Genomic DNA, 25011 nt, shown 5'->3' with positions numbered 1-25011 from the left:
AAACACGGGGGAGGTGGTGCTCATAATTTGGAACAAATGACATTTCATTCAGTAATTGACCCCACAAAAACCCCATAGAAGTGTATGTAATTTGCTAATTGACCCTTCAAAAGTGTACAATCCTAATTTGGAAAAGTACCGGGAGTTAGGATGTCAACAAAGTTGATTTTTGGGTATTTATAATTTAAAAAATAAAATAAAAATTGACAGAGGTCCATGTGTATTGTTCACAAAATCGTCAGATATAACCGCTAATCGTCTCGTTAGATCAACCGGTATTTAAAAATTTATTTATTTTTATAAATTCTCAAAAATAAGAAATTCAATTTGTAATACATTTTTAAATATTCTTTATATTAGAGTAAAGATTAAAATTGTTTTGGTCACTAAAACTCACTTTTATATGTTTCTATTTTTTTTAATTTTTTTTAAAAATAGCCATTAAAAAATATAAAATGGGTTAAAATCTATTTTTTCATTAATTTTCAACTTCATTTGAACATTTTTTGTTTTAATCATTTTTTATAAGTTTTTTTTATTTTAGTAGATTTTTTTATATTTTTATAATTTTTTTAATAATTTTTTTGACCACCAAGAATTTTTCCAGTTATATCGATAGAATCGGCCGATTTACCGATAATGCCCGTTAAAACCGTTTCCAGGGCCACATCCGGTTGACAGTTCACTTCGATTTTGCCATGCGTCGAATCTTTACGTGCAGGACCTTACATTGTACTTAAGAAAATGAAATGACAAAGTTATCTCGCCCTCCGGATAAACCCCATCTCCCGCTCTAAAACCGCTCGTTACTCGCTTCAAAATCCACAACAAGGAGAGCTAAGCCCAGTTCCTTGCTCCCATGAATTCTCTTTACCATCATCTCCATCACTGTCTCTTCTCCACCCATCATCCTCATCCTCATCCTCATCCTCATCGCCGTCGTCTCTTCCATAGCCCTTCTATCATTCACGTCTCCTTGAATTCTCAGGGAGCTTCTTCATATCTTCACTCTAAACCCTCCAATTCTCTGTATAAGCTCTCTCCGTCTGCTTCCCTCTGCAATACCTCGCCCTCTGAATCTCTCTCTAGACCCTCGCCCTCTGAAGCGCTCCCTAGACTCTCGTCCTCTGAATCGCTCTCTAAATCTTCGCCCTCTGATTCTGTCCCCAAACCATCATCCACAGATCCTCTCTCTAAACCCTCAGAATTAAAAACTGGTGGTGTTGAGCCGAATTCAGATGGAGGAGAGAGGAACATTTCAGGAATTCCAGTGCCTAGGCAGCGGTATGTTCCAGTATCAAAGAGGACTCTTTTGGGAGGAATTCTTTCCATGTTTGACTCTCAGAAGGAAATTGACGAGTTTCTTCGCTTGTCATCGTAAGTTTTTTGTTTCATTCTTTTCTTTTTCTAAATCTCTCTCTCTCTCTCTCTCTCTCTCTCAGCGAAGCTAGCGAGGTTCTTGGGTGGGCATCCCACTCATTGTATTAATGTATGAACATATGTAGAAGAAGTACCAATTACATTTGTCAACACTCTGTCTCTGTAGATAGGGTCCTCACGACAAATACACTATGTTCCTAGCCACTCAAGGCTGTTTGGGATGTCCAATTTGCCATCTTCTATGAATGATTCTTACTGGTACATTCTTTGATGGGGCTATCATTGTTTCCAGGTTACTATTTCTAATCTTCGGTTTTACCTCCCTTAGTAATCCTTGGAGAGATTAATTGTGGTGCTCTTTGGCCCTCCTATTTCCTTCTTGCTTGGTGACCTGGATTATACTGGGACAGAAACTCGGCAAAGCTTGACTAGGTACTTGTTGGTGAATTTACTTGGGACATAGTTTTTTAGGAGGCTTTGGATACTTTTGCCAGATATAGCAATTGACGCTGAATCTCCACAAGATAAATCCGCAGGTGGTGAAGATGTGGTCATGGCGCTCGCTATCAGCCTTACATAAGTAGCACATATTACCCCATTGGAGACCCATCTTTGAATTCTATCTATGGTAATTAGCCTCTTTCCATAGGCTGATCATGTGAACCAAGAGGCCCTAAGGTGGTTGGTTTTTCCCATATGGCTATCAATGTGTTGTGAGCCTATTCTCAATCACTTTTTGCTGGTAGGCTACTTTCTTCAATTAGACTCCAAGTTGATTGTTTCCTGCCATTTGGAGGCCGGAGAGTTGGCCCATTCTCATACCAAAATTTAGAAATGATAATGGTTCTTTCAAGCCCCAAATCCATTATAATTTCCCACTCAAACAATTCATGAAATGCCCTTCATTGAGTCAAAGGTCAAACTAAAAGTTGATATTGGAATCATCTCACTTGCGATTGGCTATGTCTCTTGATCAGAGGAGTATTTCATGTGTATATTTCCAAGCTTAATATCCTCTCCTTACAACTCTAGAGGTCCATATATGGTGTCTCCAAAGGTAGTTTTTTCTCATTAAATCCAACCACAAGGATTATCTTTCACTAACAAATTCCCATGCAAGTAGTTAAACATTTCATCAAAAAAAAAAAAATTCCCATGCGAGTTTAGCTATTAGGGACATGTTGATATCCTTAATTCTTGTGGTACCAAGTCCAATGACCCATTTACTATTTCTCTTGATCTATGGGAGTTGTTATTTTATCTTCCATGAAAACATGTGTTCTAGTTGTTTCAGTCTTCTTTTTGTTTTTTGGAGTTTTCTTGTGTTTGTTTTGTGAGCAATGGTGGAATTATCTTTTGAGAAGCGCTAAAGAAACAAATTGTTGACTTTGTCTGGAACATTTGGTTTATTTCTATGAAAATGATCCATTGTATATGTTCTCCAAAGTCCAAGCGAGTCTTTGTGTCAATTTATGTTATTTTATTATTATTTTCCTATTTTTCATAATTTTATTTGTTTGAGTGTATGGTATTTGTAGTTTCAATTGCATTTTATTGTAAGTTTTTTCGTCAAGGATCAAGCTGTGCATATTGCACAGTTGTTTTATGTGAAGTGCAGATTTGGCAATTGTTGTGATCCTTGTGAATGCAGGTGTTTAGACTCCATTATTCATGCTGAGCACAAGGGAATTCTCGAAGAGATGCGACTTGATTATAGCCTTACCCATTTGCAGGAGGGCACTAGAAGAGAAGAAATTTATAAGGAACGCTTTATCAGCCAATTGGAGGATCAGACTTTTCCAAATGGGCGGCGGCATTTGGGGCTTGATTTTCTTGGCATCAGAAGAAATATATTTGCTCAAAATCTAGCAAACGAGCAAGAAATAGATGAATTTGGATCATTGACACTTTCATGTGACAGATCCCGTGTTGGGGAGTCAAGGTTAGTGACATTGTCTTTCATGGAGTGTGTAGTGGCTCTTTCAGTAATAGTACCTATTATTATTGGTTGTAAAAGCTTCAATGGTTTTTGTTATCGTGTGTGGGTATGTTGTTTCATATGCAGAAACATATACAGAGTCTGAATTATATCGTATTCTTTCTCTGTAAAAGATGCACATGCATGGTATATTTGTCTGTATCCAGGTGGAGTGATGCAGGCTGGCGCCTGCAAGATGTTGCTTAAAATCACTCAACTAGCTGGGTAGGGTGGAATTCCTCACACCAGGAAGGAGGAATCACCCAACTCCTAATAGGAGGATTCACTCCACTCCAGGAGTAACAGAAAAATGCGCGCATCCAACAATAATTTCATTCAAAATTCGTCGTCTCTCTTTAACCATGGTATAACACTTTTATAAACTCAAAACATAAGTCTACATGCATCCAAGGACCCCCTAATCAAGTCCCTATACATTGGAAGACCAAAACCCACCTTTGAAACTCTTAAAACAATTATTACATGCAAAACAAACCTATGACCCATGCAACAACTATTCTAATGCAATCCTAGTTCCCATGGAATCTACGTGCACACAACTCAAGTTCTTATGTGAGTTTTTCCAACGAAAAATGTATTAATTTTCAGGCATGCAACCTGTTTCCTATACAAACATTCCCAAAGCAAAAAACTTACATATCATGCATATTTAACCATTTTTCAGTTAGTGCACATGCACGTGCACTAACTGAGCATCCAACTTAGTGCTGAGTGACCATGCCATAGCTGGGCACTGTATCAATCACCCATTCTTAAAAAGTACTCGACCTCGAGTTCATTGTGAGGTCTTTCCAAAGTTACCGCTTCAAGGGGGACATTCTACTTGGTTCTGCATCATACTCCCCTTGTTGGGGAAAACTCATTCTCGATTTTGAAGTGGGTTAAGATGAAATTAATATAAATCGTCTTCTATTGTGCCACTCTAATTTTATTAGCTTCATATTCCATGAGTTTGTGAATGCACATTTCCAATGAACTTTCTTCAATAGAAAACACGGTCACCTGTTTGGAACAAATAAAACATCAAACACATCACAACCTCTAAGTAAAATATTCGGCACTGCCTGATCATGAAACCCCTTTATATTAATCTTGGCAAATATAACATGGGAAATTAGTAAGGGAATATATTTTTCGCAATAAGAAACTTCTATCTGCCTTGGTACACAATTTACCGCTTCGCCTCTATCAAGAGCATGCTTCTTTGTCCATATAGGGAAAGCCCATTCTAGTGCACCATACTATTCAAGAGATAACCCATCTTGTCGATAGATTGCCACTAGTTCTAATCCTTGATGTACAAGGCTATGTATTACAAGAATGCTGTAAGCATATTGATTTGCATGCCAACAATATGGGCAATACTTAATGGGTGCGGTTTGTATAGGGCCGAGGCTCTAAACAATCAAAGTAAAGTGCGCCTTCAAATAGTGTCGAGAAATATGATTTCAATACTGGAAATCTTTGTGATATCCTTAAAATATATTTTGATCTTTAATTATAAAATTTAAAGCTTAAAAAATAGTGCAGATCTAACAAATTTATGAAAACTTGAAAATCTTGAAAATTGACTGTCCAAAAATGCATTACAACATGCACTATTTTCAAAACTTGAAATCCATTTTTTTCTCATGTCCATGCATCTTGATGTCGAGGTGATCAATTTGAGGATATTTGGGCATCAAAACAAATCTCGTCTAGTGAAAATTTTGAGGTGGGCTCTAATTTGATTGTTTAGAGCCTCGGCTCTATATAAAATTTTTCCATACTTGATTGCCATCAACAATAGTGCTAGATCTGCATGTCTGTCATCAACAAGGAATATGCAGTTTTGCCCAATTTTGACGAGACCCAATTCAAGAAAACAAGAGAAAAATGTGTTCCTAATTATTGCATCTCTCATAGCAACTTTATTCATCATGTTTTGTCCACATTAAAAATTATTACATTTGTAGCATGTTGTAAGCTTACTATAATTGTCCATGAACATACGTGAGATAACTCGCTTACAAACTTTAAAATGGGTTAAGATGAAACATACATTTGTAGTCACAACTTCTTTCATTTAGAACAAGGTAGTTGTTGTTGGGGCTCTCCACTGAAAACAAAGCAATAGCCCAATGTAATCACCATCATCTTCACCATCATAATCACCGTCATATCATCATCCTCCTGACCAATACCATGTTTTTTGTTGAAGATAGGACTTTCTTCTTTCTTTTCATCAAAGGTAGGATCACCAATTACATTATAAATTGATTCTTCTACCGAACTCAAATTCTTATTAGGTTACATGTCAAAGATTGGTGGTAAGTTCCAATCTCCGACTTCCAAACTTTGTGAGAAGGAAGATGAGCATAAAGGATCGTTTTGGGCTCTACTTTAGGAGCCATTGCAAACAATTGCAGTGTCTAGGGTGCTTAGAATGAACCCACTTTGATACCAATTTGATGCGGGCCTAGGCCTACGAGATGTTGTTGAGAATAACTCACCAACTAGGTAGGGTGAAATTGCTCAAGCCGCGAACGAGGAACCACTCAACTCCTAGTTGGAGGATTCACTCAACTCTAAGAGTAGTAGAAAAATGCTTGTGTCTAATAATAATTTCATTTAAAATTCGTCATCCCGCTTTACAAATATTGTATAACACTTTTATAAACGCAAAACCTAAGGCTACATATTTCAAATGACCCCTTAATCAAGTCCCTATACATTGGAAGACCAAAACCCACCTTTGGAACTCCAAAAACAATAACTACATGCGAAGCTAACTGATTACCCATGCAACAACTATTCTAAAGCAATCCTAGTTCCCATGGAAACCACATGCACATGCAAATCAATTTCCTATATGAGTTTTCCGAACAAAAATACATTAGTTTTCATGCATGCATCCTATTTCCTATACAAACATTCTAAAGCAAAAAAATATAATAAATGTCATGCACACTTAACCATTTTTCCAATGCACATGCACACGCACTAACAGAGCATCCACCTTGGTGCTGAGTAAGAGTGTCGAATAGGAACATGCCTTGATCGGGTACTGCATCATTCACCCCTTCTCGAAAAGACTCGACCTCGAGTTCATTGTGGGGTCTTTCCAAAGTTGCTTCAACTCTTCTTTAAGCGGGTTTCTACGTGCTCTTGCATCATGGAGGTACATCTTTCTTCAATGAAAACATGTTTAGTTAAAAAAAATAAAAAAAAGGGCGCATGCATATCATAGGTGCATTTATTAGTAAACCATTGTCCAAAAAAAAGATGTATTCACTAAAGCAAAGTTTATTAAACTCTGCATTATCTTTTGGCTTATTTAGTGGTTAACTTCAAGTAGCAGATTTTTGAAATGCCAATTTTGTTGTCTCGTTGTGCGTTATTTCTCGTGCACTTAAAAGTTCCCCAAAATGAAAGATTTACTGACTTTCCTCTATTTCTTGCTCACACGTTTCCTTGACTAGTGACCTTCGTGTTGTCTCAAAAAAGCAACTGGCTTTTCATGTGAGCTATAGATGGTTAGAAACAATCACCACCAGCTTGTCGAATACCCTAAGTCTCCTTGATAAGCATCACAAAAAGGATAGCTTGAGAATCTTGTTTTATGTTTATTTCCAAGAGAGTTTGGAGAGGATGCTAGAGCTAATTGTCCTAGATGAAGATTGTTGAGCAGTGATGGAGGTTGTCCTTCCATTTTCTTGGTAATAACTTAGAGAGGCGTCATGGTTTATGATACATGCATTGCAACTTCGAATTGGAATGTCTCTGAGGCTTTGAGGAAAATGTTACGTAACATTTGGGTTGTAATTATGGTACCTGGTGGAGTACGTTGGGTTTTGGAGGACTGAGTCTGGAACTGAAAGGTAATATTGTGTAGTGAATAACAGTGTTTTAAAATGCCGCCGCATTACCGCATATGCGGCTGCATCATGTGGGATGCGCTCGCATCTGCATTAGAAATAGGCGCATATGCGCTTTTGACAGATGCGGCTGCATATGCGCCGCATCAGGCCGCATCCCGCATAGGCTGCATCGCACCGCATCCCAGTGTCTGCCGAATTTTTTTTTTGTTTTGCCCCTCGGGGAGGGGTAAAATGGTCTTTTTGACCATCCAAATGTTAGGGAAATTGTTGGGGGGCCCTAACGAAGATTTTCAGTCATGTTTTTGGCTTTTTTTGCATCAAATCAAGGTAAAAAAAAAATTTAGGCAGAATTTTTTTTCATCGAAATCTTCGATTTAGCGGTTGTTTGATACTTGGATGTTCATTGGATGCCTTTGATTGTTGATTTGGACATGTTAGGGTGAATTTGTGATAAGAAATCAGGGTTTTCAGAGGTTGTGAAGAAATCGAGCAGTGCTTCATAGAGTCGGAAATTTTTTTTTCCTTCTTGTACAATATTACTATTATACATATTTTGGGGCAATGTTTTTTTACCAATCTTCTAGTAATAAGGATCCGCTTGAAAATATGCTAAACTAAAAAATCCCAAAGATAGAAATTGTGTGATATGTTTGCTCTGTGGAAATATTTATATGGGTAGTTAACTGGATACAGAATTTCGACAGCTAATAGTTTTGAATTAATCATTAAACTAAAATACCTACTATCACATATATCACCTTCATATTTTTTTCTATGCATTAAGTTATTTTTTTAGATTTTTTAGAATTTTTTTACATTTATTGACCACATTATCGCAATATCCGGCCGCATCGCCCCCCCACCGCATCAGGGCCGCATCCCCCATTTTAAAACACTGGTGAATAACGAACCTCATGAATAGTTTGAGACCTAACTTCAAGGAACTAAACTCAACCGACAAGTTTGCCTAATTTCAATATCAGTGACTGAGTGCTTCTATGGATAGCCTGTCCACATTATGAATTATTTCTTCTGCTTCTTCCTTCGATGTGCTGCCACCCGTACTGAGTTCAAACATTCTGTGATGGGTTTATTCAACGGTAAAATCCTTTGTTAAATTCATAGTTGTTTGAGATGTTCAAAATTGTGCTGGAAAAACCCAATTACTTATGAGGCATACAGTTTGATGAAGTGGTTTGACCTAATAGACTCATAGATCTTAACAATGTTTTGGCTGGATTTTGAATTAATGCTATTTAGGAATTAGGAGGTAGTGTAGGTTCAGACTTGATGATAAGGAGTTAGGACTCTGAGTCTGTGGTCCTAGGGAATGTGAATGGGATGCAAAGTAGTTGATCGCCAAATGCTAATCTGTTGATTCACTTTGATCGACAAAGAAAATTTTGTTTAGTGCTTTTTGGGATACTTCTTTTGTGTGAGCGATGAGCAATGTTAAAGTTGTTATAACTCATAACTCATGTATTGCCCTTTCTATTTTTTTCCCCCAAGGTCCTCTGTAAGTTTCTTTTATTCTCTTTCTTCGTTTATTTAATATAATATCATCCTTAAAAGAAAAGATGGTCATCTACTGATGATCTTGCAAGTGGTGGAACATGCATCCTTTCATGTTGTTGTTTCTCTATTGACAATCAGTCCCCTTTTGTTGCACTGGGTTTTGATGTCCTCTTGTGGAGTAAGGTTAATAGTTCATCTTATTATGAATCTAAATGGGTAATGTTGTGATTTATCTGACTAGGCTTCCTCAGATCGACTCTTAGAAGAGGATATATTATGCTTAAACTTGGTATTGTGAGTAATTTATTTACTTTCAAACTGTGATTATGAGATAATAATCATTGAGCTATGCTTGTCTTGCTGGAGCTAATTTCTTTCATACAATTCTCTCATTGGAGGCAATTCTATTTAGAGTAGCTGTTGCAACTCGATTCCAGCGAACTTTTATGAAACTTCTACGCAATGCGGAGTTTGAAGAACTTTCGGTTCGTGATTTACAGTTGAGATCTGCATTAAACACTGACTATCTGCTGACTTTGCCAATATTTGTTGACTGGAAGAAAGCATCTGAATCCAATGCAATAATATTTAGGTAAGATCTAGATATTATGATCAGTTTTCTTTGGTCCCTCAATGCATATAAGGTTTCATGAAAATAAAATTTCTTATTCATGTCAATATACTCTAAATGATTTTCATATTACGATCTCCTTGAAGTTCTTTGTCGGAAACAACTTAAGAAGCTTAATTTGACTCATCTATAGACGTTCTTCCTGGTTTAAGTAAATATCAACATGTTCCAAAGAGATTTTACTTATACCAAAAACATTACGTTATATTCATGCAATCTTCATTAATTGTTCTATGATATACTGAAGAATGCTATGTGTACATGCATAATTTGATGTGCCTTTGCAACCTGCAATGAAAATGTATTAGCCATTTCTCAGCAGAAAATTATAATATTGGTCAATTTGACAATTGAATCAAGATTTCAACAAGAATTTTTTAGTATACAGGATTGTCTTGCTGAAATTGCAGTGTTAGAACGTATCTTGTTGCTTTATACTTTTAACAATAGATATACTTATTAGGTGTACTTCCATGTTGGATGTCTGTGATCTAAATTTGTTGGAAGTCAGAATAGCAATCTTTTTGGCATCAACTTATCACAACTTAGTTTCACTTGTTAACTTTCATGCTATCTGATTTCTTCATTGCTCAATATATATTTAAGATGGAAGTAGATATGAAGTAGTATCGAGGGAATCACATGAGGTATGTAAAATAAAAAATTTGCAAAAGACTTATACAATCTTTCATTTCACATTGGGAAAACCCCCACTTACTACACACTATAACAAAAAAAATTACAGTAGTCTTAAACACAAGTGTGCCCTTATTATTTGAGAATAGTTTCTTACAATTCAAATGAAATAAAATAGAACAAAATAAAGACAAAAAAAAAAAAACAATGTGCATGAGCTTAAAGTATCCAATGGGAAGCCAATTTCATAATAACTACCGTACGAACACCGCAACGGTATAATTACAACTCTTGACTATCACTCACTCTCGATAGAACAAGAAGGGTCCGGTTTTGATCTAATCTCGGGAAGCAAATAAATCTTACTACCACATGACATATTTCTCATACTCACATAGATCCCAAAAACAACTTAAGATTGGGCATAGGACCATGTGAAACAAACGGGGAGAAGTCGGAGCTAAAATGGGCTTGAAACGCTATAGTTTCGGCTCTAGGGTAATTCAAAGGTCCAAACCACTTTGACATCAAAAAGTCTATGTTTGGTGTGTGGAGCTACGGGAGAGCTCACTGTTATGCTTCTTATGCTAGCATTTCTAGCAACATAAAAGTCTCAACAGTTTGCACAAGATAACATGGAAACTATATCTACAAAAGCACAAAGTAGAAAGGCCCTCATCTCTCTAACACTTAACCACATTAAAAGAAAACTTATGAGAGAGAGTTGCTTACTATTGTCATAAAATTTCAGCAGCATTTGATTGGCACAACAACAAGCAAACTTCGATTGAGAAAAGTGCATGATGAAGTGGTAGACATCACACTTCATCATGGGAGAAGAGCATGAAAGGGGTGAGTCTATTTAGGATCTTAGAGATGGTATAGCAAAGAGGGTTATGAGAATTTCCAGCAACATTTGCTAGGCATAACAACAGCCAAAACTTGGTTTAACAGCAGCCATGATGCAATAGATGGTGCGAGATGAAGCTTAGAGTATAAGGCCTTCAGCATGGGTTATAGGCTAGTAACAATCAAATGGGTAGGCAACACAAAAGAAGACCTTTGAAGTGGGTTAGAGAAGAGCTCAAGGAGTGGGGCGTGAGGCCCTTTTGGAGAAGAGCTGTGAGTTAACTAACAAGCTTTTAGCCAAGAGCAAGAGGTCCTATTTATACTTCTCATGTGGGGTACACATCTTAGATTAGATCTCAAACCACCCATAGAGTGATCCAAGGGTTGAGAGAGGTTTAAGACCTAGCTTATTCAATCATCATTGATGGCTATCACATGGATGGTGATGAATGAGTACGCCCTTATCACCGTACCCAAATAAAACCTTCACAACATTTCCAACAATATATTATTTGTGCCCTTTAACCCTAATTTTCAAAATAAATGAATCCCAACCATTCATCTTTTAATCACCAAATCACAACCCTTAATAAAATATCTCCTATTCAAATTCAAAAAAGGGGTGGCGTGCCACCTATTAAGTTTATATGGTGAATTTTCCTTCATAGTAAAGCTTAGTGAACGGTCACATTCATGACATCATCTTGTGTCATGCTTTGTCCTGTTATCCCCTTCACACCAATTAGAAACCTTCATTTTAAATATTTAAAGGATAATCCAATCAAATAATTAAAAGATAAATTAATTTGAAAAATATGGAATCTCTACATTCCCACATGTGAACTCACACGTGCTTTACATATATGCCATAAAACACATTATACATAACAAGGTTTTATATCCATACAAGGATCCCATATCTAGTTTTAGGGTTTCCATGTTATTCCCATTGGGCAATGACGTGGCTGACCTATGGGATGTACGTGGGCACACACTGGCCATTTGTGAGCCATACACTACATGTACGAACGTCCTTAATTGGAATTAGCACACAACAAATTTGTGAATGCATTTTCCTTGGAAAATAAAATTCCCAAAAATCATATAAAATTATAATAAAACATTTTTCATCATTTCTTGTCAAACATTAAGGTTTGACAACTCTCTTAAATCCTGGGTGGAAAAACCCGGTTCCATAGGAGGTCGGTGTGTGTGGTACTCCACTGGTCTAGACACGGAAACCCAATCCAATTTCTCAGACCAACCCAACAGGCCCTTATGCATCACAGACTTTAGTTTGGATTTGAGTGGACTTATCAAATCTAATTGATAGTTGGATGGACTCCAAGGTTGTTCAATGGATTACAGGTGCCCCCCAAGGACATGCACTCTTGTGGAAGCTGGGCTCCTCTCTTAGCACACATGCATAGTTCTTATATGTGGATCTTACCTTATCAAAATGGCTTCTCAAAATGCGACTGCCAGTGCACATACTGTGAGCAACCTATATATGTTAGGGTTTTAGGCTTATGTCATCTTACTAGTGGCAATATGACTTTTCAAAGCCTTAATGGCAAGATTCTCTCTCTCAGTGGGAGTGGGTGAGAGGCAGAATCTGAGTGCTTTGCGAACTGGGGCCCAGATTTTAATACCCTGTGTATTTATGAGGCATTGAGAGTTTGCATTTTGAGAGAGTGATCTCTTGGAGAGGTGTGAGGTTCACTTCTGAGTCAAGACGATGTAGGTTAGGATGCCTCATAATTGATGTGACTAGCCAGGGCTTGGAGAAACCAAACGAATGTAAAGGAACCTGAGTGTTTGAAATGAGAGCTGGCCTTGTATGGAATGGTCATGACTTGAGAGACATGAGTTTGTAGCCTGACACGAGACCATTCCATGGCATGTGCACAAATCATTCGCATAGGAATCCACTCTTCCAAATGTATTATTTGACATTGGAAGAGCCAGGGCACATTTTCTTTGAGATGGCCCTTGTAATAGAATAGTAATATGTCCCACAAGGGTGCACCTGTAATCCATTGAGAGTCGGATGGTGGGAAGCTCTGCCTCAGTAACTTTGATGTGATTATGTATCCTTGCCATAGACTGTGGAGCATAGGTCTATTGGGTCAACTTGAGACACCGGTGGAACATCATTCAGGACTAGCCCAATAGAGTACTCTCATTACTGAGTCAAAGCCTTGAAATCTCACATATACTTTTGGTCCAATTTAATTATAATAAGAAATGATGTAAATATGCATAAATATGTTTCAAATATTTATTGGGATTTTTGAAGATTTTTTTGAATTTTTTAAATCACCAAAAATGTAATTTTTTAAATTGTTTGCGCTAAATTCCTTGTGAAGACATCCATGTGGATCCCATGTGGTACTCGAGTGGCCATAGGGTTGCCACATGGCTCCTTGGGTCCCTCACGTTGGGCCCCTTTTTTTGGGTGTGGATCCCCATGCATTGGGGCCCTCGTGGCACTTGATTACTTATTTTTATTTCAAACCTTATAATATTTTGTTATTTATGGTTACGACTTAAAGTTGAATTTTAATCACATGCTTAATTGCCACACATGTGACTTGCTTGGCTTGTGTGAAGCCAAGGCAATTTTGAAATTAAAAAAATTGTTTTTAAAACAATTATCCACATGGGATATATCCTATGTGAACATATCATGTGGAAGTTTCCCATCGGTGTAACCCATGTGAAGGGTGTGAAGCCCATGTGAAGGGTGTGGGTTGAGTTAATTCTATTGATGGTGTCATAACCCCTTTTCACCTTTCCCATGTGATTGATACTTTTTAATAAAATGCCCTTGCCCCTGTAGAATCTCTACACTCTATCGGATTTAATAAACATTGAGGGCTTTTATGTAAGCACACTTGGATGAGTTTGGAATTAAACCATGGGATTAAGGACAAAAATGGTAATGTGGCTTTGATTTAGGTTTTAGTGAGTGATAATGGTGGCAAAATCTCATCCCTTCATCCTAGCGGTGGATGGGGATGAGTGGCTAGGATATTTTAACCTCTCATATGCCATTGATGTGCATCAAGGGTCCTACGTACACACTTCATATAAATACCATCATAAGGTCCAACTTAACCTTAACTTTAAGAAACATATTTTCATAAGAAAAATAACTAAGAGAGAGAGAGAGATCCATCCCTCCATAGCCTCCACCCACCAGTCTTTACACCTTGAGCTTTACCATTCCCTTGATCATATTTTGAAGTTTTTATGGTACTCCCTCATCATATGAGATCAAGCCCACCTTAAGCTATGATCAAGGTAAGCTTTCATTGAGTTTTTCTTCATCATTTCCATCTTCTTCCACTTCATAACTTGCTGTAAATCTGTGGTTGCAGTAGCCTTAAAATATATTTACCCTTTGCTTCACATGATCTTCATGCAACCCTTGAAAAGTGTAGTCCCACACTTGATTATGAGTTTTATGCCTTGATGATCTATTGAATATGCGTAGTTTATCTTGACTTCCTTTGCACGAATTTTCTGGAGCATTTGTTATGCTTGATATTCATATTCCAGAGATCTATCATCACCTTTTGAATCATGTAGAGTTCATAGTTTTACATGCAATCCTGTTTTGGTGGACCGATGGACTACACTACATAGTTTTGCTCTATCTTGCATGTTTTTGATCCGATCTCTCTTGTTCCTTTTGCAAACTGTCGTGTATTGTTTTTATCATTGAATGTGGACCATATGAAGTATTTGTAAAGGTGTATAAGCTTCCCAAAAGGTTATATACCCTTGTGATACTTGAACCACTCGTGCACTCATCTTTGGGACAAAATAAAGTCCTTCAAAGGCCCAATCGTGGCCTGGGCACAAGGGGTTCGAACCATTGGGTTCCCGAGTATTTTGGCACTCTAACATCTCTGTTTTATTTTTCTTATTCTCTGTTATTACAATTGGGGTAGTTATGTTCATGTAATTTGTTTATGCGATGGTGTATTTTCATTGTATGTAACTAAATGTTCCATTTTGAGTTGGTGTGAGTGGCATGTAATTTGCCCCATAAGGGGACTGTTTTAGAGTTGATTTTCAGTGGTATCTAAAGTCTAAAAGTGCTTGTATCATTGTGTTAAAGTACGAGAGTGTATTTGCTTTGTACAAGCAAAACTTTTGTAGTCGAGCATCGAGTTGTATTGTTATTTTTTTGTTTAATTAAAGTGTTCCTAGACTTTGTACCACTTCAGTTACGGCCCAGCTATGCTCACATCGGGCTCACACAGGGCTCATACAGGGCTCACACGACATGAGGCGAAACTAGTCATACTGACCATGACTAGAGGAAAAACCCTAAAACCTCTCGGTTCATAAAACGCTCTAAGAACCTCGTCTTAGTCAAAATGCTGTTATTTTGTTCTATCTGGATCCCAGTACGCAAGAGACTTCAGTAGCCACAACTTTCTTGGTCACTCCCACTGTGACTTTGAGGAGGGCTGGTATTGCATACAAGACCTTGAAAGGCCATATATTGTTCTTCAATTTTGACAAGAGTTGGATGGTTAGATTGTATGTTTTGGATGCATAATAGAGGAATTATTGATGTTTTGGTATCTGTAGTATCGTCACCTTACCTTTTGTTTTTGATAGATCTGCAACAATATTCTTATTTTTCCTTTGCAAAAATTCGCTACTTTTTACCACACATCGAGCAATGCTAGGGAAATAGAAAATTTCTTTTGAGTTCTGTTTGAGCCATTTTGCCAGACGAATTCCCCCCATTGCTTTGTTGATGTTCCTTATTGAAAATCATGTAAAAGATATTGGAAAAAGATTTATATAAGGTGTCAACCTTATACTATCGAAGTAAGGTGCACCTCAAAAGTCCTCCAAATGAGAATATTTCGATGTTGGAAAACCGTCCGATTTGATCCATCTTGACCTCAAGATGTATGGATACGAAGAAAAAAAGAATTCAAGTCCTAAAAATAGTATATCTTATGACCAATTATTTGGACTGTCTATTTTCAAGATTTTCACGTGTTTATAGATTTGCTCGATTAGTACCATTTTTTAAATTCCATAAATAGGGATAAAACTATATTTTTCAAGCCGTCATATGGTTTCTGACATTTGAAGTACATCTCTAGATGAAATTTAGATGTACACCCTACATCTATGATATAAGGAGGGTGCCTTATAAAAACCCCACTGAAAGATATGTTGTATTATATCTGGCTGTTTTGAGGGTGCTTTATGAGTAAGAAGCGACTCCCTCTTGCATGAATCATGTAGTCATCTACTATAGGTTACCCCATTTGTCACTATTCACTACATGTTATCTGAATGATTTGCAAACAATGAAAATCTCCCTTTTGCCTATTTCTATCCTGATAACCAGAATTCAACTTTTGATTAGCAGTTCTAATAAATCTGGAATAACTGTTCTTTGAACTTGGTAAACATAAGTCCAATCAATACAGGTATCTTGCATAATTATTGTTTACTAAAAAGAAAATCTCAAAGCGGTGATAAATCTTTAGGAGTACAGAATGTTCCAATACATGTGATTTAACAGTATACTTCGTCACTTTTGACCGGTCAACATTTGAAAAGTTGCTACGCCCGCTAGTGGGCTGCAAACTAGGTGAACCATAGAGTAATTGTTCCTCTTATGCCTGTGATAATTGTGAGTTCTGATTCTTGCTTTTTTATTAGGCTCTTTGATTTGTTTTGCTTCGTTTTATCTGATGGTGAACCATGACAAGCCACATGATCAAGAGGAGTGGGCCTTTACTACCTTTGGATTCTTTTGCTTCCTTCTGGCTCATATATGCTGCATCCACCGTGTCGAAGCACTTAAGAACCAAAACAGAAATGGGTAGTTAAAGCGTGGGTGGATTTATCATTAAAGATGTTAGGAGAAATCAGGGCAGAACTGGATAGGGTCATTGTGGGCTCGATACTCGATAATCACTGGTTAAATTGAGTTTTTTCTCAGGGAAAGGGGGAAAAATCTGTTGATATTAATGCCCTGAGGTTCCTTTGTGAGCCTCTTTATCAATCTATAGGTGGGGTTCATAGATGAGGTTCATGTCTGTTGCCTTATCAAAGGCCTGACATATCTAAGGGGCTGTCATATCTTAAAGAATATAGTGTTAAATGACAATTAACCAGGACATTCATTTGTAAAAAATACAGTTTAACTGTAAACCACAAAAGGTGAATTCTCGAAATCATGAATACTTAAAAGGGTGTGGTTCTATAAGGATGCAACCTTAAACAATCCAATTAAAGCGCACCTCTAAAATTTATCATAATATGTAATTTTGGTGTAAAAAATTATGAGGATTATCTGAAAATCTATTTTCATATCTAATTATAAAATTTTAAACTCAAAAAATGGTTAAAATCAAGTAGATCTATGAACATATGAAATATTGAAAATGGATGGTCTAGATAATGTGTTGCAAGATGCACTATTTCTGGGACTCAAAATATATTTTTTTCTTCATATTGAGGTGCATCTGTAATTCTACATTTTAAGGTTGCAACCTTATATAAATTTTTTCCATACTTAAAATACTAGAACTTGAATGGTTCTTGGCCCCTTTTTTGCTTCTAGAGTTTCACAAACAAAACTTTATCTCAAAGGTGTCTATGACAGGCCACAAAACGAAAGACCTAGAAGGACCTTTTTTATGGACTGGATGGGGCTTTTGCATGCTTAGGCCTCTTACTCAGCTAATAGGGCAATGTGATCATTTGTAATTTCCTGAGGGGATTATTCTCCCCTTTAATTCTAAACACTTTAGCTGGGATATCCTTGTTGGGTATATGGTTTTTCAAGGCCTGAATATCCTTGTTGTTATGTTGTTATATATTGTTATTTGACTTGTTATATTATATGATAACTTAAAGTACATTTTTGTCACAAGTTTATTTGTTTCACACAAGTGCCTTTGTTGGCATGTGTGAGGTTCATTTTAATTTAATTTAAATATTGAATCCAAAGTAAAATTGAAATTTGAATTTGAATTTAAAAAATATCTTCACACGTGTGAATGGGACATTAAGCTCGTTGTGGTTCGTTTGAAATATTAGATTTATAGGTAATTGGCTTTCATAAAGGTGTACCTTTCCTCATGTGTGAGTTTTACTATTTACTTTATTGCCCATTGCCCTTGATGGATCTCTACACTATTTGATTATTTAATACTAAGGGCTTTTGTGTAAAGGTAAGTTGGATTCATTTGGCATAAAAATATGGATCTAAGGACAAAATGGTAAAGTGGCCTTACTTAGGGTTTAATGTGGTGAGAAGTGTTCTCAATCCCATCCCATCCCTTCATCCTAATGGTTGGATGGGGATGGGTGGCTAGGGTATATTGGCCTCTCATGTGCCTTTAGATAGGTGCATCAAGGGTGTTGAAGATATCCAATCTTTCACCCTACCCACTTTGAAAATTGGATTTTGCTTGAATTGAGTAGAGAGAGAAAGAGAGAGAGCAAACCTTGAGACCTCCACATGCCACCCATTTTCCTTTGAGAGTTCCCATCCTCCATTGATGATCTTTGAAGCTTGATGGTGGTCTTTCATTACATAAAATCAAGCTTATCTCCTACGATGATTAAGGTATTATCTCTCTAAGTTGTTTTATTTCAAAGATCATTTTATCCTTAATCAAAGGTTATTGAAAATTTCATTTACAGTAATGTTTTAGCTTCTTTAGACCTCCATTTTGATATTATCTTCATGCCATTCTTACAAAGTGTGATCCCTCACTGGTTTATGTGTTTTATGCATCGATAAACCTTTGATCATGCATAGTTTCCTTTGATCTACCTTGTACGAATTCTCTTGAGCATTTCTAAATCTTGTTATTCAAATTCCAGAGATATGTAGATCCTCTTAGAAGTGTATTTGGTCATTTAGAGTGGGAACTTTTGCATGAAAAGTTGTTGTGGTGGACCACCACAAGTAGGTTTGCTCTATCTTGCTCTATATTGATCCGATTTGCTCCATTCTTCTTGCAAACCTTCTTAAATCTATTTTGTGGACTCTAAGAAGTAGTTTTAAAAGTGAAAGAGCTTCCTAATTGGACTAGACACCCTTGAGATTATAAGCCACTCTTGCACTATTCATTGGGACAAAATTAAGTTCCTAAAAGGCTCGAATTTGTTGCCCGAGCACAAGGGCATGACTTCCGACATGTTTGTATGCATGTTTATTTACTGTATTTACAGTTATTAAATTATTCATGGTTGAAGAATTTGTGTATGTTAAGTGAAAAATAGAATTGTGCTTTTAATATTGTAGTATGAGCTTTATTGCTATGTTTTATTGTTTATGTGAATTGAAATCTCATTGGATTATTATAATCAAGTGTATGATGTGTATAAGATATTGTGATATATGATGAGGATGAAGAATGAAGATGAATTTTTTGTGTAATTTTGATAAAATGAAGAATTTTAAGTGCAAGTCATGTAATATGTCGTCTAGATGTATATTTTTAATATTTGGACATTGTATCGAGTTTAATTGTATTTTTGAGTTAGGTATTTGTAAGGGACCTATTAGGGTTGAATTTTTATTATTCAAATGTGTATAAACGAAGCTTGTAGGCTGGATTATGGTTTTCTATTGAGATATTCATGTATTTAAGCCTTTGAGTTTTAATACAATGAATTTTTTTTAAAGATTGTGTACCTAGCCACTTGGTCTTATACCACCAACAATCCTAAGATCCCTAAAGGTGGCATGGACGTTGCTACCACCCTCTAAGTGTTTTGCCACAATATTTTGGCATCATGCTACTGCTGCACTTTTGGCTTTCAAAGTCAAGAAGATGATTTTCCACTGAAGTGTTTAAAGGGAACATCTTCCCCTATTATCACATTAGTGGGGTTTTTTCTTCCTGCTATGCCAGTTGCACGGGGTTTGATTAATTTGGAATCTTTTAATAATTTCTTATTGCACACATACCTTTGGTTCTCCATAACCTGTTGGAAATCTTGTAGTCCGTCATGAACTGGAGATAATTTTTCAGCACCACTGTAATTGTTTTTGATGGAATTGAGGTTTTGGTTGGAGGACCTACTAAACTTCTTAAAATTTGTCTTCCTGGAATGACTTTCAGGTTGTTTGAGGAAGTTTAAACCCTTTGGATTTCTTCTTTAAGTTCGTTCAAAAGTTTATATCCTTTGGATTTCTTCTTTAGGTTTGTTCAAAAGTCCAGGAACATTACTATTTGGTAAAGCGCAAATCCTGCTATTCAAAATTGGGTCGTAACAGAATGCGTTGATAATCCATAAGTTTTGTAGCCTGCCATTTGGTTGTGCTCACTGTTTGTTGTTACCTTGGCTTTCCTTTTGCTTCATGCTGGTTGTATGCAAAAGCCTGCATCCTTAGACTCATAAAGCATTCCAAAGATTTCCTGTTAATTGACTTAGTTTCTGTCTCTCTCACTTGAGTGACTGAGAATAACCGGATAGTGGAATGTACTGCTGTTTGCTAACTTTGTTCCTGGGTTAGTCAACTTAATCTTTGTACCTTGCAGAAGCTCTTGCTAGAATTTCCAGCAATAAATGCTTAGGTTCAGGAATAATTAATAGGGAGAAAACATGAATTTATCTTTCATCTACTATTAGAAATCTTTCTTACGTTTTGAAAGTTGGACAGGGTCAACTAGCACAGTATATGCGGTTTTTAATTTTTCTCTTTTCTACTGGCTAGAACACTTACAAAGGTCCAAATACAACAAAATAAACTCAAAATAAATAAATATAAATAATAAAACAGGTTCTTACTTACTGCACTAAACTGCACAATATAAAAATAAACTGCCAAAATATTACCTCAACTGGACTTGATACACCGCACTCTAGGTCTCCGCTTCCGATGGCGCACGTGATCATCTCAGATCTTATAAGTATGGGAAGCCTAGGCTAACCCTTCAATCACAGAGAGCAATGGTGGAACTAAAAGCAAGCCTCAAGGCTAATTGTATTGGGCATGCCCCCTTTTTCTTTCACAAAATTTTTTCTAAGCCTTTGAGGGGCTTGGAGAGATGAGAGAGATCCAAGAGAGAGAGGGGTCGTGTGGCTCTTAGAGGGGGAGAGAGAGAGATGTAACCTTAGGCATATAGAATATGACCCCCCATAGAGGCTATTTATAGAATCATGGTTAGGGTTAGGGTTTCTAGGGTTACCCATCCATATGGAGAATAGATCCAAGCCATTGGTCATAGGTGACCTGCAGGGTGAGAGATCTTAGCCTTACAGTTCTTAGTTTAACCATCATGGTCTAAAGGAAGGTGCAAGAACCTTATCTTTCAGGTTCTTTAACCTAATTCCATCAAATATTCCATATGTAAAAACTATATTGCAGATACCTTTAATTTCCATATTTTCTCTTACACATGCTTATTTGAAAATTAAAATCTCTTTCCAATTGCAAAACCTTCCTCTTTTGTTCACCTTAATTAAATGCCATCTTGCGTGGTCTTCAAAATAGGAAGGTGGAGTGGGGCACGCCACTTATGAAGCCCTAAGTGGGCCCCACGTAGCCCCTCCACATCCAATATTATGGTGGGACCCATGGACAGTAATGGCCCCCCCTATGTATTATCGTTTATAAAATCAAGAAAATGATTTTTAGAAAATGATTGCATGATTTTTAGAAAATGATTGCTATTTTATTTTCTCTCTGATTTATTAAATACTAAAAATTCAGTTTTAGCCTTTTTATAAAGAGAAAAGTTTATATAAAGCTGAGGCTCTAAACAATCAAATTCGAGCCTACCTCAAAAATTTCATTAGAAGATGTTGTTTTGATGCCCAAATATCCTCAAATTGATCATCTCGACATCAAGATGCTTGGACATGAGAGAAAAATAGATTTCAACTTTTGAATATAGTTATTTTGTAACACATTTTTGGACCGTCAATTTTCAAAATTTTCAAGTTTTCATAGATCTCTCGATGTACACTATTTTTTGAGCTTTAAACTTTATAAATAAAGATGAAAATATATTTTAAGGCTATCAAAAAGATTTTCAGTATTGAAACCACATTTCTCGACACTATTTGAAGGTAGGCTCTAATTTGATTGTTTACAGCCTAGGCTCTATACAAACCGTACCCTTTTATAAATCTATTTTGAGAAATTTTAATTTCCCAAAGACTTTTAAAAATGCATTTTATTAATTTAAAAATCATTTAAGGAAAAAGAGTGAAACTACTAAAGCACTCCATCTTCTACTAGGGACTATAATCCACACCCATTTTCTCAAACTGACCCAGTAGTTCCTATCACGTCCATCACAGGGGTTCATGACTGGGCTACCAAAGTCAGCTAATAGGTGAGGGGTCATAATCCTAATCTATGGATTACGGGTTCCGCTTAGGGACAAGTCTTAGGTCACACAGACTTGTGCACACACTTCGCATGCGATGCATACGGGGGTTATCTCTCGCACATGTGCTTTCATCACCCTCAATGGTGCTTTGCTTACCAATACGGCTATCATGTGTACATGCCGTGTGATGGTATAAGATGAGGCTTTGGCTCTCGTCCCTTCAGGGCCCACCAATCACACTGATGGTATAAGATGAGGCTTCGGCCCTCATCCCTTCAAGCCCACCAATCACACACAAGGGTTACAGACCTCATTAAAGGATAACCCTGCTAACTCTTCTCAATTGTGCTCTATGCTCAGGTGTTTAGGGTTTTGGTACTCGACTGGCCTAGCTTGTCAAGCCTAGGCTGAGTCTCGGCAAACAATATTGCCAACCTCGGTCCTTCTGGACCGTACTCCCATTGGAGTTCTTTGTTCCACTATATCAAAATTACATGCTCTCAGAAGACCTTTAATGACCACAAAAACCCAACAAGTTTTGGGATAGGTTGAAATCTCATATTATCTGAATCTAGTGCTAGACCCCGCCAACTCTATCAGCAAGTAAAACCAGCCATTAATTCATGTATTTAATTGGTCTCTTGTCAATTAAGTGTAGCTGGTTGCTCATAATTATCACATTCGAAACATGTGTTTTGAATAATTAATTACTATGAATTTTCTATTTTAGAGGGCTTCGAATTATGAGTAGGACAATATCAATATTTGCTCCTATTTTTTTGCCACATCATTCTTTTTCTTTTTATTTCCAACCAAAACATAGGTGGAAATATGAAGAACTTTAGTGACAAGAATGTCACCCATGTTTGCTTTTAACAATATGGCATGAAGAGATGTTATTTTACTATGGGGATGTATATATTTCTTGCCCCCAAATATGTACCATCAGATGTCGAATTCACTGTTTAGAGTTTAAATAGCCATATCACATATAATTTGTTTAATATAAAAATAGCTCTCTCTCTCTCTCTCTCTCCCCCCCCCCCCCCACGACCACCACATACATAGATCTACATATATGTATCTACATATATGTATGCGATGTTATAGGAAGCAAGTCAAGTCGAGGTTGCTTGGTTGGGCGGGCCCAATAAGATGCCTAGTCGATTTGGAGTTTTGAATTTATGAAGCGTGTGATAGTATGATCCTTCTGAGAACCATTGGGGACTGAATATTAAGAATGTTGTGATTTCCCCAATGAATGGTTTTCCAATGGATTCTTGTCTTATATTTTATATTTACTTATCACTTATGCTGCTCCAGTCATAGAGCTCCTTTTTTTCTGGTTATGCTACTAACTATTTCTTGTATTTGTTTCCCTTTTTCTTAATGCATAGGCGTGGATATGCTGCTGAGAGGCAGCGGGGCCTACTTCTTGTTGAAAAATTGGACTATCTTCAGTCAAAATTTCTGCAAGAGCTCTTCCGCAACTTGTCAAAACCTCTGAAAAAAGTTGGCATCTGGATAAATGAGGTTGGTTGAATGTTTACGGCAGGGGTGAACTTTCCTATATTATAAATTTATACTTATACTTAAATGCATTTGGTATTACATGTATAGCATAGAAATAAATGGGCTGTTGTGGCCATTTATTGGGATGTAAATTAGTTAAAAGCCATAAGTTTTTATGAAGCAGTTCTTCTAATGACGTGCAAAATGTGTCAAGTGGAGCAAGCGAAAATTATTAATTATCGGAGCAGCAGGTTCCTTCTAATATGTGCAATTATTTGGAGGGTGCGAACCCCAGGCGAGCTACTAAGAAGAATACGAAGAACAATATCTGATCTGGACGTTTTTCAGCTTATTTTGGGATTTTTTCAGTGAATTTCCTGTTTATTTTAAATTTCTAATTGAGTGTGTGACCTTCAATTATTTTACTTCAAATTTAATTTTAAGTTACTTTTAAGTTTTTTTTTTTTTGTGAATTAAGTTATTTTAAGTTAGGACTGTGTGAGTCAAGTTTTCTTTTAGTTAGGGGCATTACTGACTTTTGTAATTAAAGTTCTCTATGGGATCATTCCACGAAGAAAAAAAAGAGAGAGAAAAGCTCTAACTTGGAACCCTAATTTGGGTTTGAAGAAGAAACTATAGGTTTCTTCAGATTTGTGTGTGTGTTTGCCCTTGGTACTGTTATCTGTTTTCCTCCTCAAAAAATCTATCACAATTGGTAGCAAAACACATGATTCTTGAGCAGCAAGGGCAGAAATCTTTGGTCAAGTCTAGGGTTGACTGAATTTAGAGCAGGGTTTATTGATTTCAGCCAAGAATTTACTGATTTCTGCCCAGTGTGTTTTGATTTCCGCCATAGAACTTGCTGAATTCAGCCTAGGGTTTGTGATTTCAGCGAATCTATGATAGTAGGAATGGATCATGGAAGGGGAGCTCTCATTGACCTAGCCCATGATGCCAGAGATTATGAGATTGAGGATCTCATGAGGTAGGTTCAGAAGCTTGCACAAGAATTTGCGGACTTCAATCATGGGCAAGCCGATGATCTTTCCACCCAAGAAGATGTCGAGTACAACTCTCTTTGCCGTTGTGCAAAGTGACAGAAGAATTACTCTAGGGATTCCAATTTGCAGTTGGATATTTTTTATTTTGACGGTAAGACTGAACCATAATTGTTTATTTATTGGTTGAATATTGTAGAATGGGTTTTGACTACAAAGAAGTACCCGATAATAAAAAGGTGAAAATTATTGCCACAAATTAAACAAGGGTTCCTTGGCA

The 25011-nt window shown here is 36.8% G+C and overlaps 1 protein-coding gene across 16 annotated transcripts in view; it reads left to right on the top strand.

Moving 5' to 3' along the window:
• Positions 1-762: 762 nt before the first annotated feature.
• Positions 763-25011, top strand: part of LOC18436437 (DUF3754 family protein, putative (DUF3754)) — a 73926-nt gene continuing 49677 nt past the window's right edge. For 8 of the 16 annotated variants that reach the window (XR_016040722.1, XR_016040721.1, XM_020668530.2 and 5 more), the window contains exons 1-4: positions 763-1377; positions 3032-3322; positions 9167-9346; positions 23619-23754. Coding sequence is in view for 14 of the 16 variants with exons in the window: in XM_020668530.2 (XP_020524189.2) it covers positions 860-1377; positions 3032-3322; positions 9167-9346; positions 23619-23754 (1125 nt within the window). In the remaining 2 variants the exon portion in view is untranslated. Of the gene's footprint in view, positions 1378-1672; positions 2123-3031; positions 3323-9152; positions 9347-23618; positions 23755-25011 lie in introns of those variants that run through there. The other 8 variants (XM_088846690.1, XM_088846687.1, XM_088846681.1 and 5 more) reach the window with 5 other exon arrangements.

The sequence above is a fragment of the Amborella trichopoda genome, chromosome 9 (assembly GCF_054954075.1).
Source record: "Amborella trichopoda isolate Santa Cruz 75 chromosome 9, AtrichopodaSantaCruz75HAP2 v2.0, whole genome shotgun sequence".
Classification (NCBI taxonomy): domain Eukaryota; kingdom Viridiplantae; phylum Streptophyta; class Magnoliopsida; order Amborellales; family Amborellaceae; genus Amborella; species Amborella trichopoda.
The sequence above is the reverse complement of the archived record's forward strand: the minus strand, read 5'-3'. Positions and strand labels throughout refer to the sequence as shown.